General features: G+C 40.9%; 2 protein-coding genes across 2 annotated transcripts; both read left to right on the top strand.

Annotated features, from left to right (window-relative positions):
* Positions 1–7,281: 7,281 nt before the first annotated feature.
* On the top strand, positions 7,282–8,895 carry EAF02_002075 (uncharacterized protein; the record flags this gene model as incomplete). The annotated part of the gene is made up of 1 exon (XM_038898123.1): positions 7,282–8,895. One exon carries the CDS (start codon positions 7,282–7,284, stop codon positions 8,893–8,895), a length of 1,614 nt encoding a protein of 537 aa, XP_038761815.1.
* A 2,807-nt stretch (positions 8,896–11,702) lies between these two features.
* EAF02_002074 (uncharacterized protein) lies at positions 11,703–14,693 on the top strand (the record flags this gene model as incomplete). The annotated part of the gene is made up of 4 exons (XM_038898122.1): positions 11,703–11,748; positions 11,811–12,203; positions 12,288–14,047; positions 14,103–14,693. 4 exons carry the CDS (start codon positions 11,703–11,705, stop codon positions 14,346–14,348), a joined length of 2,445 nt encoding a protein of 814 aa, XP_038761814.1. The 3' UTR covers positions 14,349–14,693.
* Between the last annotated feature and the right edge of the window lie 550 nt (positions 14,694–15,243).

The raw sequence follows: 15,243 nt of genomic DNA, 5'->3' as shown, positions 1-15,243 counted from the left end.
ATTGCTACCAATAGATCTCCAAAATGATAATGAATATCACGCATCATACAGCTCGATTCCTCCTCCCTCTCGTCTGATACTGATTAGCAAATCTCTCCAATTCCCATATTCCTCCCCTCTACACAAGGTCAAAATTCGATACAATTGGGGAATCTCATAGATATCGCATGTGATTTCGACAAATAAACCCTCTCGAATTTATTTACATAATCGTATAGCATAGCATACTAGTGAAATACCTTTAATTGTTGCAGAAGAGAAGATAGAATATTCATTTCACAACAATATACCGTACTCATTATCGATATATTCAAAACTAGCAAACAAAGACATACCCTCACCGGTAACCAAACTACCCCGCCCCACCCGATACAACACAACCCCTCTCTGGAAAATTCTTTCACCCCACCATAAAATTTCTTTATATGCGCGTAACTCACGGATTTCTTCAACAAATACCATTCATTTATCAGATGAATCAGGCCTGCTGGCCCAATGGCAAGGCGCTTGACTACGAATCAAGAGATTGCAGGTTCGATCCCTGCGTAGGTCAAATTGTTTTTGCTGTTTTTTTGAGTTGCTGTGTGTGATCTGTGGATTTTGTTTTGTTTTGTTTTGGGGGGAGATGGGAGATTGGAGATGGGAGATTGGAGATGGGAAATAAGAGATGGATAGGAGTGGGAGTAGTGATTGTTTGGGGGGGTTGGAAGGAGGGGAGTGAGAGGATTGGGGATTGGGGATTGGTGGGTGGGGTAGGATATTGTGGTTTGAAAGGAGGGGGGGAGGGGGTTGATTAGCGATTGAGAAATTGATTGATTGATGATTGATAGAGGGGTATGTAGGAGTAGTATACTTTTTAAATATACTACGTATATATAATATGTATCGATAGCTAAAATTGAGTAAATTGAATTATAGATTCTAAAGTACTATTCTATCTCTTATAGATTATATTATATGGAAGTTCTAGGGTTTGATATGAAAATGAGAGTATGATTTGATTATATACTCGAGTATATCAAGATTTGCTTATATAATAGGGAAGTCTATTATGTATAGTAAGAGTATAATGTTTATCGAATAGTTATCTACTTATTATAGATGTATATAGAAAGAAGAGAATAGATCTTGATTAGAGTATAGAAAGCTGTTCTTTCTTAAGAGATGAGATACTAGTATATATCTTGATAACCGATATCTGAATTAATTTCCCGCGAAGATTCAAGACTTAGAGTAGGTGAGAAATATCTAGTGATTAATTTACTCACTGACTCGGAGATGAGAATAGACAAGGAGAGTAAGAGGAAAGCCTTTCTATATATTCATTTGAAATCAAATCTGGAATGTAGATTCAGAGGAGTGTATATATGTATTCATCCAGATTCTACATCTACTCTTGATTTTTCGCTTAGATTCCTCCTTTTCGTCTTTTAAGTCTCTTGTAGGATTTTTCTTCTCTTTTAATATTATTTCGTATTTTACGTCTTTCCTTCTATTTACTTTTTTGTTTTATTATTCTTATTTCTGCTTTTCCGATCCTTGATAATTCTACTCGTATCCTCGCTTCTTTTTGTTTTTTCTTTGCCTCCTTTTCTCTTTCTCAAACGGTATGTTTTCTCTTGGATGTATTATGTTCTTTTGTACTTCTTCTAAAATCTCCCTCACTCGCTCATCACCTCTCTCTTCAATTATTTTCAACTCCAACTGAATGTTTAATACTAACACATCCTCTACATCCCATCTCATCATTCTCATTCTCATCATCACTATCTTTGAGAATCCGCAAGATAGAACAAATTCTTTGGTTTTATTCTATCATATAATTATTATCTCTTCCTCTTCCTCTTCCTCTTCCTCTTCCATCCAATAATTCATTCTATAACCCTTTAAACCAGACACATAATGTGAATCATGAGATAACCTCCTGAGCATCTAGTCTACTCGACTAGATGCTGAACACATATAACATCATCATATTCTTTAGTTAGTATGATATTCATCCTATTATAAAGAGGAAAGACTCATGGCATATCTGAGATATTAGAACTGCCATCCGGGATTCTCTCCTTACAATTAAAATGAAGTATTGAGTAAACCGTCGACAGAGAATCCTGTAAGAAATTCACAAACACACACACATATATGTAAATCCGCTCATCCCTTAGAGACCATACCAAGAAACTCCTAAATATCTCTTCTTTCCTCATATCCTCTCCAATATGAAAGATACCAACTCCCAACTCCTAGTCCTCCACGAATTGGACCCTATCTCCTATCCCCTCCTACCCGCCCATTTATCATCTCTCTCCTTTCCCCTATCCCCTCTCTCAATCCCTCCCACCCACAAACTCAACATCATCCCCAAAAAGAAAAACTCAACTTATCACATACATACAAATAACCGTATCATCCTATAACAATATCTCCAACCATCCACCCTCCAGCCTCCCTTTCTATACCCCTATTCAACTCATAAAATATATCCCAGTCTCGAGAATGACGAGTCGATCTGTGAGAGACATTCTGGATCAAGCTTGAAGATTCAGGATAATCCATTTTTGATTCATTTTTTCCGATTTTCGGATGTGCGTATGGATTTGGAGGGATGTTTGAACTTCATTGTACGCATAATTAATGCATTGTTAAAAATATCTACCTACCTACCTACCTACCTACCCCAAAATCATCATCCAAGCATCGCACATCAAGAGATGTTAATCTCCACTCCTTTCCTCTCATCTCACCTCATTACATATCATCTATACACACATATAGTACATCCTCGTAAATCCATACCAAACATCTTTACCTACCCACCCAACAGCAAGACCAAGTTCAAGACCGAGAAAATCAATCATCTTACTCACTCCATGGATCTCTTATTCGCTGTTCTTCGATGTAAATTTGTAATCCCCCCCCAAAGCACAGCAGCCACACGAACAGATTCGTCAACACTCGTAGACTCAGAGTCTCAGACCCACCAAATTTCTCCCAAGTCACCTCGATCTGAAACCTTCACCCCCCTTCACTCATCGCAATCCCCCAAAAGCGAGCATTCACGCAGCTCTCACGTCATACCTTCTTTCCCAATCTCCCATTTCCAATTTCCGTCCCCCTCTCCCAACACCAAAAAACTACATCCTCTCACCACCATAATACCAATCCCCAATTCATCCTCACGCGAACCAACCCCAGCATTCTCACATCTAATATCCCACATCCCACATCCAAACCCTCAAACATCATCATAATCATCATCATCATCATCCGGACCGAAAACCCAACAACAAAATAAAAATCCATTTGTTGCACATCTCACCCCTCGCACCAAGCTCAAACAAGTAATTTACGAAGCCCGTCCCGTCTCCGCATCCCGACTTTCAAGTTTCCAAGCACTCGGATGTTCATGCATATCCCGCAGCCAAGTCCGGATATCTGACAATTGTTGGGATGCATGGTCCCCGAGATGGTGCCCGCTGACCGGGTAGCGGGCTGCGGGCTGTGGATTGGTGTTTACTTGCCGGTTGGGTTGTGTAGTGAGTTCTTTGATCAGTCAATGGAGTCGAGAATTGTTGGATGGTTAGAAACTGGGATAAGGTTGTTATTCGTGGGCTAAGAATGGGTTAGTGAAGTCAATATCGCCGATTTGATTTGGATGTTAGGGTTGATAGTTACCTAGGTATTTACTTATCTTCAAGACTGTTGAGATGAATCTCAAATGTTAATAGATCTATAAACTTCACCAGTTCTCAACTCAATATTAGTCATTGATCAGGAAGAATCATCCAGATCCAACATATACCGAGATGCTGAGGATAGGTAGGTACTCTCTATTCGAAACATCAAACTTTTGATCCCGATATTTCTGTACCTATCTAGGTATCGTTGAACGAGAAGCAAGATTATGAAAGCATGAGATGAGATGATGAGAATACGATCAAGCTTCATCTTTCCCAGCCAGATTATTGCAAATGAGATATAACTCTCATACGAAGAAGTAAGTATAATTCATTCCCACACCACTACTTCTCATACCTCTAGCCTCTTAAATCTATCTATTCATCTAAAGTCCAGTTCTCAAAAAGAGAGATAGATCAATAGATGTAATGAATTCTACTAAGAAATCAATGAGATAACCATCCTGTCATTTTCCTATCCCAAACTCACTTATTTCTACGTCCTTGATACATAAAAAGGACTTTCAGCCAATATGACATTGAGAACTTGAAACAACTTCAAATTCTTATTAATGAGTATATTTCATCTCTCCGGACTAAACCCTCAGGATCTAAAGTTGATGAATCGAAGAGATAGAGATGTGGTTTAAATCGAGAAAATACAAAACACGCATGAACAATGATGAACTAAATACTCAACACTAATGTTTATGAACTGGTAGATGTATCAAAATGAAATTATATAAAAAGCCCGTATAACTCGAAAATCACTTGAAGAAAGGATCATGTTATCACGAAAAGAATAAGCAGAAGTATCTTGATGTATAGAATGTTTAAACCCTCCAGCTAGGATAGGAGTATTGATTCATAGAACTTATAATTATGCGTAGTGCAACCTGAACTGATTTGAATGTATTTGAGATACTGCGTGCGTTTATTCAGTAAACTATACGATACACACTCAAGTATTCATTTCCTCGTCTCTAGACAAGTTGAATCTTCGAAACTTTTTGATTCATATCGCGAAAGTCATAGGCAAATATGATCTGATCAATCTTCACCAGTTATTGGCAGCCAAATATATCCTGATATGAGAATACAAATTCTCACCAATCCCATCATCATCCATCATCCATCATACACACCAAATTCAATAAATCCTATTCATGATGATACATACCACATATACATCCAGCATAGCATAGTATCATTCAAGAAACCAAGAATGAACCTCCTCATATTTTCTCTTTACCCCTTAAAAAGTCTGAAAAGTCGAAACTTAAACTCAAACTTGAGCTAATGAAGGATTCAAATCGCTGTTAACTCAAATACTTAACTAAACCATTACTTGTAACCACTTCTTTTCTTTTCTTTCCGATTATTTTTTGAACTGGTTCGACTTCAAATCAATAGAAATCCTATCCATGTGAGGTATACGTGAGAATCGTATATTGTAGAAGTAACCTTGTACGATGAGGTAGGTAGGTAGGTAAGCTTCGAATATAAGATCTTGTCTGAGTAGGTGGGTAGGTAGGATTACAAGATAGAAATGCATTACAGCTTTTAAATCGGAGTTCTTCCGGATTGTCGGGGTTTCTGTTTACTTGCTTGCGAGGAAGAAGGAAGAGATGATTATCAAGTCTAGAATCGATAATTTGAATCGATTAAAGAAGTTAATCCCTCTACTCTACCGAGTCTACCAGTATATTCCGACACATGAAAACGTTCATCCCAATTAATATTCTAATGTATGCCCACCCGTGGCCCATAAATCCAAACCCTGTTCATCGTCCCTGGAATATGCATGACGATAAGGTAGGAAAAGCCTATCCGGGTCCAACACATCATGACACGAGGCGATGTGCTGGGATGATTGGATTGATGGAGATGTGGTAGGAAAAGATGAGATTGGATTGTGAAGATTGGTCTGGATGAATGTTTGAGTGTGAGGTATACCTAGTAGATGATAACAAGTTCATCAATAGAAATGAACCATGAAGTTATCCTACCCCGAGTTTAGATCAGTTTGAAGTTCTAGATATGTTGTATGTTGTATACGATACCGGTATTGTATACTCATTAACATAATCATGATTCTTCATCCTATCTAACAGATCCACTAGATCTACCCGAAGATCATACATAGCCTTACAACCAATTTTCTCTCTCTCCCAGATTCCAAGGATTAAAAGATTTCAAGGTTAATGCAAGAGGAAAAAAGAAGTGGGACAAGATATTTGGTTCCTGCTTTGTTGGCAGTGAAGCTTGGAAGTAGAGTCTAGGTAGGGAGGTAGGGAGGTAATCAATGCATTCCAGACTTCTTGCTTTATGGTCATTGCATTTGATACAGTGAGATTATGTATGTTGATTGATTCATTGGCATTTGGTTGTCTGATCTTGTGTTGGTGTACTAGGTATGCAATCAAGCAGTAGTCAGTCATGCAATCATAACGACGTAAGGATAATGATTCTGGAGTGAGTGGTGAGTGGTGAGTGGTATGCATTCAATACTATCTAACTGTGTGCTAATGGGTTACATCTAGGTAAACTAATAAGTAAGGCTTGAGGCTTGAGGCTTATCTATATTGAGTGAGGATTTGATTTTTATATTCACTGTACGATGATGGATTATAGATAGATGAATAGATGAATAGATAAAGATAAATAGATAAATAGATAGATAAATCAATAGATATACCAATATATATATATATACTGACTATTCTTTAAATATATTCAAAGTACTATAAAATATCTTACCTATAACTATCTAGTATATCTACTAGATATCTACCGACATACTCACCTACCTACCTACATACATACCACCTAGTTAGATCTCTAAACACCAATAAAAGTCCCATCATCAATCCCGATTTATCCGTCTTTAGAACTTCTGATTCAACATAGCCAAGTCCAAGTGTTCATCGTTGTTGTCGTTTCTATTATTCGATATCGGCACATACAATACTTGATACAAAGTGAAGCACATAGGAATTACAAACATCTCATTGACCCATCATTATTAAGGTTATAACTTTACTACCTGTATATATACCGAGTACAATCAACATTTCCACTTATTATATGGAGTATTAGATCTTACCACCCCTTCACCGTTCCTTCATACTCCATCACAATCGATAAGCGCTTTACCTTGCCTCCCTTGTCTTCCCTGTCTGCCTTCCTGGTCTTGCCTTAAACTTCAATCCCCTCCTTTCAATCCATACTCTAAATCTTAGCTCGGCTTCTTCGGAGAGTCATTGATGGATTAGGTGATGAGGAATAATTCCCTGACAAAGCTATTGTTCTCTCTGACTTTCCTAGTTTTAAATCATTCCATTCATTCCATTCACGTCTATTTTAAAATCAATTGATTTCCTAATCCATCAACAAAGAAACTCAACCAACTCCAACACTCATCCACCCACCCACCTACCTCGACTTTAAGTCCGATCGCAATCCATCTCGAATCGCGAATAGATCCGCTGGTCGTCTTTTGAAACCCTCAATGATTTAGTCCATCCATTCCATTTCCTCATTTCCTTGAGTTTAAGATACCCTTTTTTTTTTTGTTAAAACGCTGTATATGAAGCGTTGCAATATGATTCCTATACGACGAATCCTCCTGGGAATCGTCCTAGTCTGCTTGACTTGGTTCGGAGCCACCTCGTTACATCGATACCTCGATCCGAATACACATATATCAGAGGAAATGAGAGAGGATGCGCGCTGGATTGCTACATCAAAACACTTCTTGGATAGACAATCATGTAGATGGCTGGGTCTCTGTGGGCTTGCTCACTATCATTCCGATCCGGCTTGGAAACGTCGATTAAATAAAGTTACAAGAGATCAGAAAATCATGGGAGATGATGACTTGGATGCAAGTTGGGTAGAATGGGGTGATGCCTACAAGAGTGCCCCCAAGATGCGCCCAGACGATTTGTATGGCGATGAGCGAGTACTGAAAGAAGTTCCACAATATGTTCTTGACCACGCACCTCTCGTACATCTTTACTCGGGGGAGAAGTTCTGGCCTGCGGACATCGAGGAACATTTAAATCATGTTACTCCTTACGAAAATCATACTTCATTGCATATGAATACTTCCGAACATACATTACACAATTTACATCTACTGAACGAAGGACGCAGAGGTCGACTTTTATTTATGCAAAGTAAAGACGATGTGGAAGATAGACCCAGGTGGCTTGGGAGTGCTTACAATAAACCAATACCTTATGAAGATGAAATCAAGCACGATGAGGATTGGGAAACAGTAGAAGTGAAAGAAGAGAAGGAGTTCATTGAGACTAAAGAAGATGGCCAGGAAGCCTGGGACGATGCGAGTGATGAAGATAGAATGAGTATTGTCGCACCATTTGAGCCAACCTTTCGCGCACAACCTCAAATTACCAGACAGCGCAAGCGCAATTTGAAGAAACGTGGAGATTCTTCCGGTAAACCAGATCAATCAGGATACTCCCCAGCTCCGGCGACATTAATTATTGTGGACAAAGGACATGGTATCGTGGATGCGTTTTGGTTTTACTTTTATTCCTACAATCTTGGTACAACCGTTTTGAAGATGCGATTTGGAAATCACGTTGGTGATTGGGAACATTCTCTCATTCGCTTTTACAATGGTGTACCCAAAGCTGTTTTCTTCTCTGCCCATTTTGGTGGGTTGGGATATCATTATAAAGCAGTTGAGAAAGGTCAAGGTCCGGGAAGAAAAGGAAGACCAGTCATTTACAGTGCCGTGGGATCTCACGCAATGTATGCGACTCCCGGTACACATCCATACGTTTTGCCATTCAAACTTCTCGCCGACGTCACGGATAAAGGACCAATTTGGGATCCCGTTCTTAATTACCGAGCCTACTTCTTCAATACATCTCTTACTCATGATGTCGATGCACGATTCGCCACCTCTAATCTTCCCGCTCAAACAATGGCTGATTCGTTTCAACCCGCGGCACAAAATCCAGATGCACCCACGGGTTGGTTTTGGTTCAATGGTCATTGGGGAGATAAATTTTATGAATTGTCTGATTGGAGGCAGTGGAGATTTGTGGGTCAATATCATTATGTGAATGGACCACTTGGACCGAAATTCAAAAATTTGGGAAGAAGTAGAGTTTGTCAATCAGGGTTGAAATGTATTTTGGTTGATAGTTTGGAAAAGGGGAAACATAGAAGTTGGGTTGGGTAGAGATGTGTTGGGTAGATTTTTTTGAAGGGTTAAGATGTGATGAGATTGGATATGATAGACTTGGATTTTGGTATTCTTTGTTTGTCCTTTGTCGTTTGTGAAATTGAGCGAGTTTTGAAGATTTAGACTGGTTGGGTATAGATGGATAAATCGATATTTTTTATTTGGGTTTCGTTTGGGATTGGGATGGATGGATGGATGGGTGGGAAGGGAGGTGTTTTTGATAATATTTTTTGGAGATGGAGGTGATGATGACAACGAAGAAGATGAAGTGGGAAGAATAATGACATATGAATTGGATGAGAGGCGACTACGAGCAAAGCAGTATGAAGATAGTGAGTTCTGTGGAATTTAATCATTGGAGGGAAGGATCAATCGGAAATGCATTTTAAGTGGCATCCGAGAAGAGATTTCATAGTATGGTTGAGAGGTGGAGGGATGTGGTCTGGTGTGGTGTGGTGTGTAGATAGATGGATGAATATCTTTATCTTACCTATATTTACATACATACATAGAGAAATATCAATATATGAATATACTTATGAATATGTTGTTTATAAATTAATAAGTCATTTGTGTGGAGTTGAGTGTTTGATGGTTGGAGATATTTGGATTTGGATTTGGACTTGGTGTATGTAGGTATGTGTTTGTGTTTGTGTTTATATTCATATTGTATTTGTATGAGTAATTGGGCATAGAGAGCAGAGTGAGTGTGAGAGTATAGCGTGGAGATAGATTTCTGGTTTGAAGAGTTGGGAATTGGAAGTGGAAGTGGAAGTGGAATTGTAGTTTATGGGAACTGAGGATTTGGGGGGAGGGAGGAGTAGAGTGCAGTGGAGTGGGGATTGGGAGGGGGAGGAGCGAGGAGGAGGGGTGTGATTAGATGGGTGTATTGTGTTATGTTGGATTCCTTAGGGGAGGGGACTTGGAAGGATGGATTGGTGGATGAATATGTTGGTGGAGAGGTTGAAAGGGAGAGGAAGGGGAAGAGGGAGAAGGAGAAAGAGAAGGAGAAAGTTGTATGGATGAGGGAGGGGTGTTGGGTGATAGGTGCTAAGTGGTTAGATGAGATGAAACCGAGATTGAGATTGAGATTAAGATTGAGGTTGGAAAATGGGAGATGGGAGATATGGGATGGAAAATGTGGTAGGGGAGGGGGGAGGAGATGAGTAAATGAGTGCCTAATTTAACAACCTCGAGAGATGTAGAGTAGAAGGAGAGGGAGAGAGAGGGAGAAAGTAAATAGCAAACAGGATAAGAGGTATTTTCGAGGTCTTGAATGAATGGGTATGTGGTTATACATGTAGCGAGATTAAGAAGTTGAGATGAGGAGTCTGAGAGAGGAGATAGGAGAGAATAGGATTGAGATGAGAGGGGGGATGTGCAAAGAGAGATATGATGAAGTGGTGGGTATCAACCTAGGTAGGGATGTATTAGAATATTGAGTGGGGGTTGGGGGAATAGATAGGTGGGGATTTTGAGGAGATGTGGGTTTGATGATGAAGAGAGGTGATGTGGAGGAAAAGAAATAGGAATAGAGAAAGAGGAAATGATACCATGAAGTTTATATATAGCCGAGTACTAGCGCAGGAGAATGAGAATGAGAATGAAAACAAAAATAAAAAGAGCTTGTATACTTGAGATGATTAGATATATATATCCAAATATCTATAAAACCACATCAAAGTAAATATCTAAAAACAAATGAAATCAAATTTTGTATCTGATATTCCGTATCTATCTCGAGGCCTAGGGTCTCCGCATCATCGTTATTGTTGTAGTTCATGCATATGGATGTGTCAGGTATTTTTCGATACGATTCAATTCAATATCACTCACCACCTAGCCTGGATATCACAAAATAAAATCTGCCTAGCCATTCATTAGAAGTGGCTGAATCTCTAAAACTAGGTAGGTAAGGTTGGAAGGTTGCGAGGTAGGTAGGTAGGTAGGTGAGTGAGTGAGGCACGGAAATGCGCCTCGCCTACCATTAGGCAAGGTCACAAAACTACCTTGTCGTTTCATGTCATCATCTTACCCACCTCCCTAGCTATTTATTTTCCCAAAACGGAACAAAACATCTTCTTCCCCGATGCAATTCCCAATAGATGGGAATTAATCGTCGCTCACGATTCCAATTGTAGATAAATCTCTTTCGGGATGGGATGTATATGGTGATTTAGATATGTTCTATGTTTACCTATCATTGTGTTTTGAGATTGTGGTGCGAAACGCGTATGGTATCCTGGATGAATGAATGAATGAACGAATGAATGAATGAATGGGGAGAGCCAACTTGTCACCAACATTTTCAGCAGGTTTGGTTTTTCTGCGGCTCAGCGGTTTGGGGGCAAATTTTGGTTAGAGATTGGAGTTACAATGTTGCATTGAGGAAGGAGAGGCACAGCTTGATGGTGTGGTGGGGTGTGGTGGGGTGTGGTGTGGTATTGTTTGTTCGTTTGTTCGTCCGTTCATGATCATGCTTTTTCTTGATTCGACGAGTCGCGCAGATACATACATTATTTTGTATTTGTTTGCGATTCTTGATGATTTTTTCTTCTTCTTCAGCGTTTGCAACATGTCTATGTTTATCATTTCAATTAAATTATCGAGATTGATCAGCGCGGAAGGCCGCCTTGTTATTCTTGATTGCATATCCGTGTGTACATGATTGGCTGGTTGGAGTTGTAGGCCTCAAAATTATAGCAAGGATTAGGGCAGCGTTTAGCTCTAGAACCATGCCTGCTTTTTATTGATGGAGGGATGCGGTAACATGCATGTATTGCATGAATTAACCTTTCCGCAGCATGCTTGAGGGTGGCCGTTTGGAAGGCCTCGTTGAAGGGAAGAGAGGTAGGTGGATATGTCAGTTGAGTGATCGAGGTACAAATATGATGAGATAACCTCTTGTTCAGTTTTTGTTCACAGCAAATTTTCTTGTATGAATTTCGTTTCTACTATTCTAAACAGTATATCTTTTCAACGCAATCAAGCGATACAGCAACCAGTCATGCACAGACAGGAATTTCTTAGACAGGAAGCACCTCGATACGCCGAAGTAATCAATAGGTCTCCCTCTCGTGGATCATCCGTCGTTGTAGATGATGAGAGCTTTCACGATAGTCCAATCACTCCTCAGAGCCCAATTCCCAAAGATGAGCTGAAGACTACATCTTCTCTCAAAGGTCTACAAACAGAGGAGCAGCAACGTGTTCTTGACACCGTCGCACACTTGAGAAAGTGTGGCCTCGAGAATACTCTGCCCCTTCCACAACTGGTCGTTTGCGGTGACCAATCTGCTGGTAAAAGTAAGTACAACAATTTATCTTTGGAGTTTTGGTAATTTTATATGTATTTTGCGTTAGAAAGCATGCTGAACTTTACACCCACAGGTTCGGTTCTCGAGGCATTGACCGAAATCCCTTTCCCGAGAAATGACAATCTATGTACTCGTTTTGCAACTGAGATTAGTCTCCGTAACGCCGACACGAAAACACTGACTATCAAGATTATTCCGGATGATGAGCGGCCATCTAAAGAGCAGACCATGATTAAAGGGTTTGTGGAAAGCATCACAGATTTTGATGAACTTCCTCGAATCATGGATCTAGCCATGGAAGCTATGGGTATAAGTGCTAATCTCGACCCGAATGCTCCACCACGGGCATTTGCGAGAGATGTCCTGAGCATTGAATATTGTGGCCCAGATTGTCCCCAGCTAACTTTGGTCGATCTTCCGGGTTTGATCGCCTCTGAAACTGTCGAGGCAACAGCTGCAGATGTTGAAACAGTCGCAGCTATAACAGAGCATTACATAAAGCAGCCTCGAACAATTTGCCTTGCTGTTGTCTCTGCAAAAAACGACATTGCGAATCAGCAAATCTTGAAGAGAGTGAGGGCCCACGATCCTCACGGAGATCGCACTCTTGGTATCATCACCAAGCCAGATACTCTTGATAAAGGCTCTGGAAATGAGAAAGCTTTCATCAGCTTGGCGAAGAACGAGAATGTCAGATTTAGACTGGGTTGGCACGTGGTAAAGAATCGAAGATACGAAGAGAGAGATTTTTCTCTAATGGAACGTAACATGGCGGAAGATTCTTGGTTTCGTGCCTCCAACTTCAAGACTTTGTCGAGAAATCACATCGGCATCGAACGATTGCGTGGTCGTTTGGCCGCTCTATTGTTCCAACACATCAAAAAAGAACTCCCTCAGCTCCGTCGTGATCTTGAAACGCAACTCGCCACTGCAAGTGAACAACTCGGGTTGCTCGGCGATGCTAGATCTACACCTTCTGAGTGTCGAGCATATCTGGTACAGCTCAGCACCGATGTCCAAAAAATCTGCGCCGCTGCGGTTGATGGACATTATGAAGGGCGATACTTTCAATGTGAAGTTAACTCCGAGTTCAAACTCGATCAGAAAGCAGCCCTTCGTCGTATGCGAGCTTGTGTTCAAACGATGAACTCTCAATTCACGGAAGTAGTGCGTAGAAAAGGTCACAAATACCAGATCGACAATTCTGTAGGCGCACAATCGACTAGAGGAACGATGGAAGCAGAAGAAGCAGTTGAAAAAGGCGAGCCTGAAAGACTTACGAAGAAGGAGGGTCTGGATTGGGTGAGGCAGGCACTCACTAGGACTCGTGGAAAGGAGCTTCCAGGAAATTACAACCCTTCACTAATTTCAGAGCTGTATTGGGAGCAATCCGTCAAATGGGAAGAGCTCGCCGCAGAACACATTGAACGAGTGTCCGATGTGTGCACCGAGTTCCTCAAGAACTTACTTCTAGAAATGACCCCAAGAGACGTTGAATCACGCTTGTGGTCATCCCGGATCGAGGACGAGTTGAGAAATCGGAATGCTGCCGCCACTCGAGAGTTGGATAACTTGATTGTAGACAACATGAACCATCCAATTAACTACAACCACTACTACACCGACACTATCAAAAGCCGCCAGCAAGAACGAGCAAATGCAGAACTCGAAAAATGTTGTCAGGATGCTTCCGCCGGTGTTGAGACATCTGAAGGAGTGCAGCTAGGTCCTGTGATCCAAAAATTGAAAGAAAGCCTCTTCAAGAGCACCGAGAAAGATATGGAGGTCGTTTCATGCGAAGCGGCTTTGGATTGTGTCATGGCAATCTACAAGGTCCGTTTCCTTTCACTCAGATTCATTTACCAAATATCGACTAATGTGTCTCTAGGTCCTTCAAAAGGTTTTCATCGCAAACGTGACTACGCAAGTAGTCGAGCGTCACATTGTTCGCGGCTTGGAACGCATTTTCGACCCTGTTGCTGTCAACAAGATGTCTGACCAAGATGTCGAGGCGATTGCTAGTGAACCAGGCCAAGCCAGACAAGAGAGGGCATATTTGGAGGACCAGATTAACAAGCTTGGAGAAGGCAAACGAATTTTCCGAACGATCATGAGCGGTGCGACCACACTCTAGGACGTCTAGCGTTATTTGACTACATGTGAGGGAGGATTGTGAGATACGGCTCGTGTGAAGTTATCGTCTCTGTTAAGCTGTGGAATTGGTTTTGATGGATCGTTGTTGTGGGCGTGGGTGTTGCGGGTAGAGTGGAAGGAAGAATAGTGCCGGCGAATACCGTACCGCGGGACTACATTTCCTTTTTGCTTCGACAGTGATCGTTGTACTTACTACTGGATATCTAGCTTCATTATTATCGTTATTGTAGCTTTTCATGTCTCATTTGTACATTGGTGCAACATTATGGTTTTTCATCTTTGTTAAAGTGCTATGAGTGATGAGATTTAAGTGATATAAAGAAGGTTATATAAATCAACCAAGTTGCTATCTAAGAGGATCTTGAGAGTGGAAAGGTCTTAACATTAAGGAATGAGTTGATATACTGCGTATCAACTACACTATATATAGCTAGACTAGTGCTAACTTTTCTGTACAAAGTATCTACAGTGGACTAAGTCTACGGTGTAGACGACTTTCAACGCTTATTTATATTCTCCAAGAGTCCCCAGCCTCGAGCCAGCATGCCTTGAAGACTCCACGGACCCATTCTTCCGACAGTCACTCACCCTGATCCGCATCGTTCGTTCCGCATCTTTTCGGTCCCGGCCGGGGTAAATTGCCACATCACTCACTGATTGGTCCAAATATCTTCAGATCCGCGGTATAAGGCTGATAAGATAAGATTCCCGTGATTCCTTCGCAAAAACCTTCTAGGTTTGTTATCGGATTAGTCAGTCGCAAAGCTTCTTGCCGTGGGAACCGTTCTTTTTCCTGTTTGGGACGCATCTCTTACCCAGCTTGGGCGTTGGGGTGCGTGGAATCGGTGGATGCAAGATGTCACTACTCTGTACGT

This window comes from Botrytis sinoallii (assembly GCF_014898435.1).
Source record: "Botrytis sinoallii strain Bc 23 chromosome Unknown BSIN_003, whole genome shotgun sequence".
NCBI lineage: Eukaryota > Fungi > Ascomycota > Leotiomycetes > Helotiales > Sclerotiniaceae > Botrytis > Botrytis sinoallii.
Note: the sequence above shows the minus strand (reverse complement) of the source record. Positions and strands in the feature narration are given on the sequence as shown.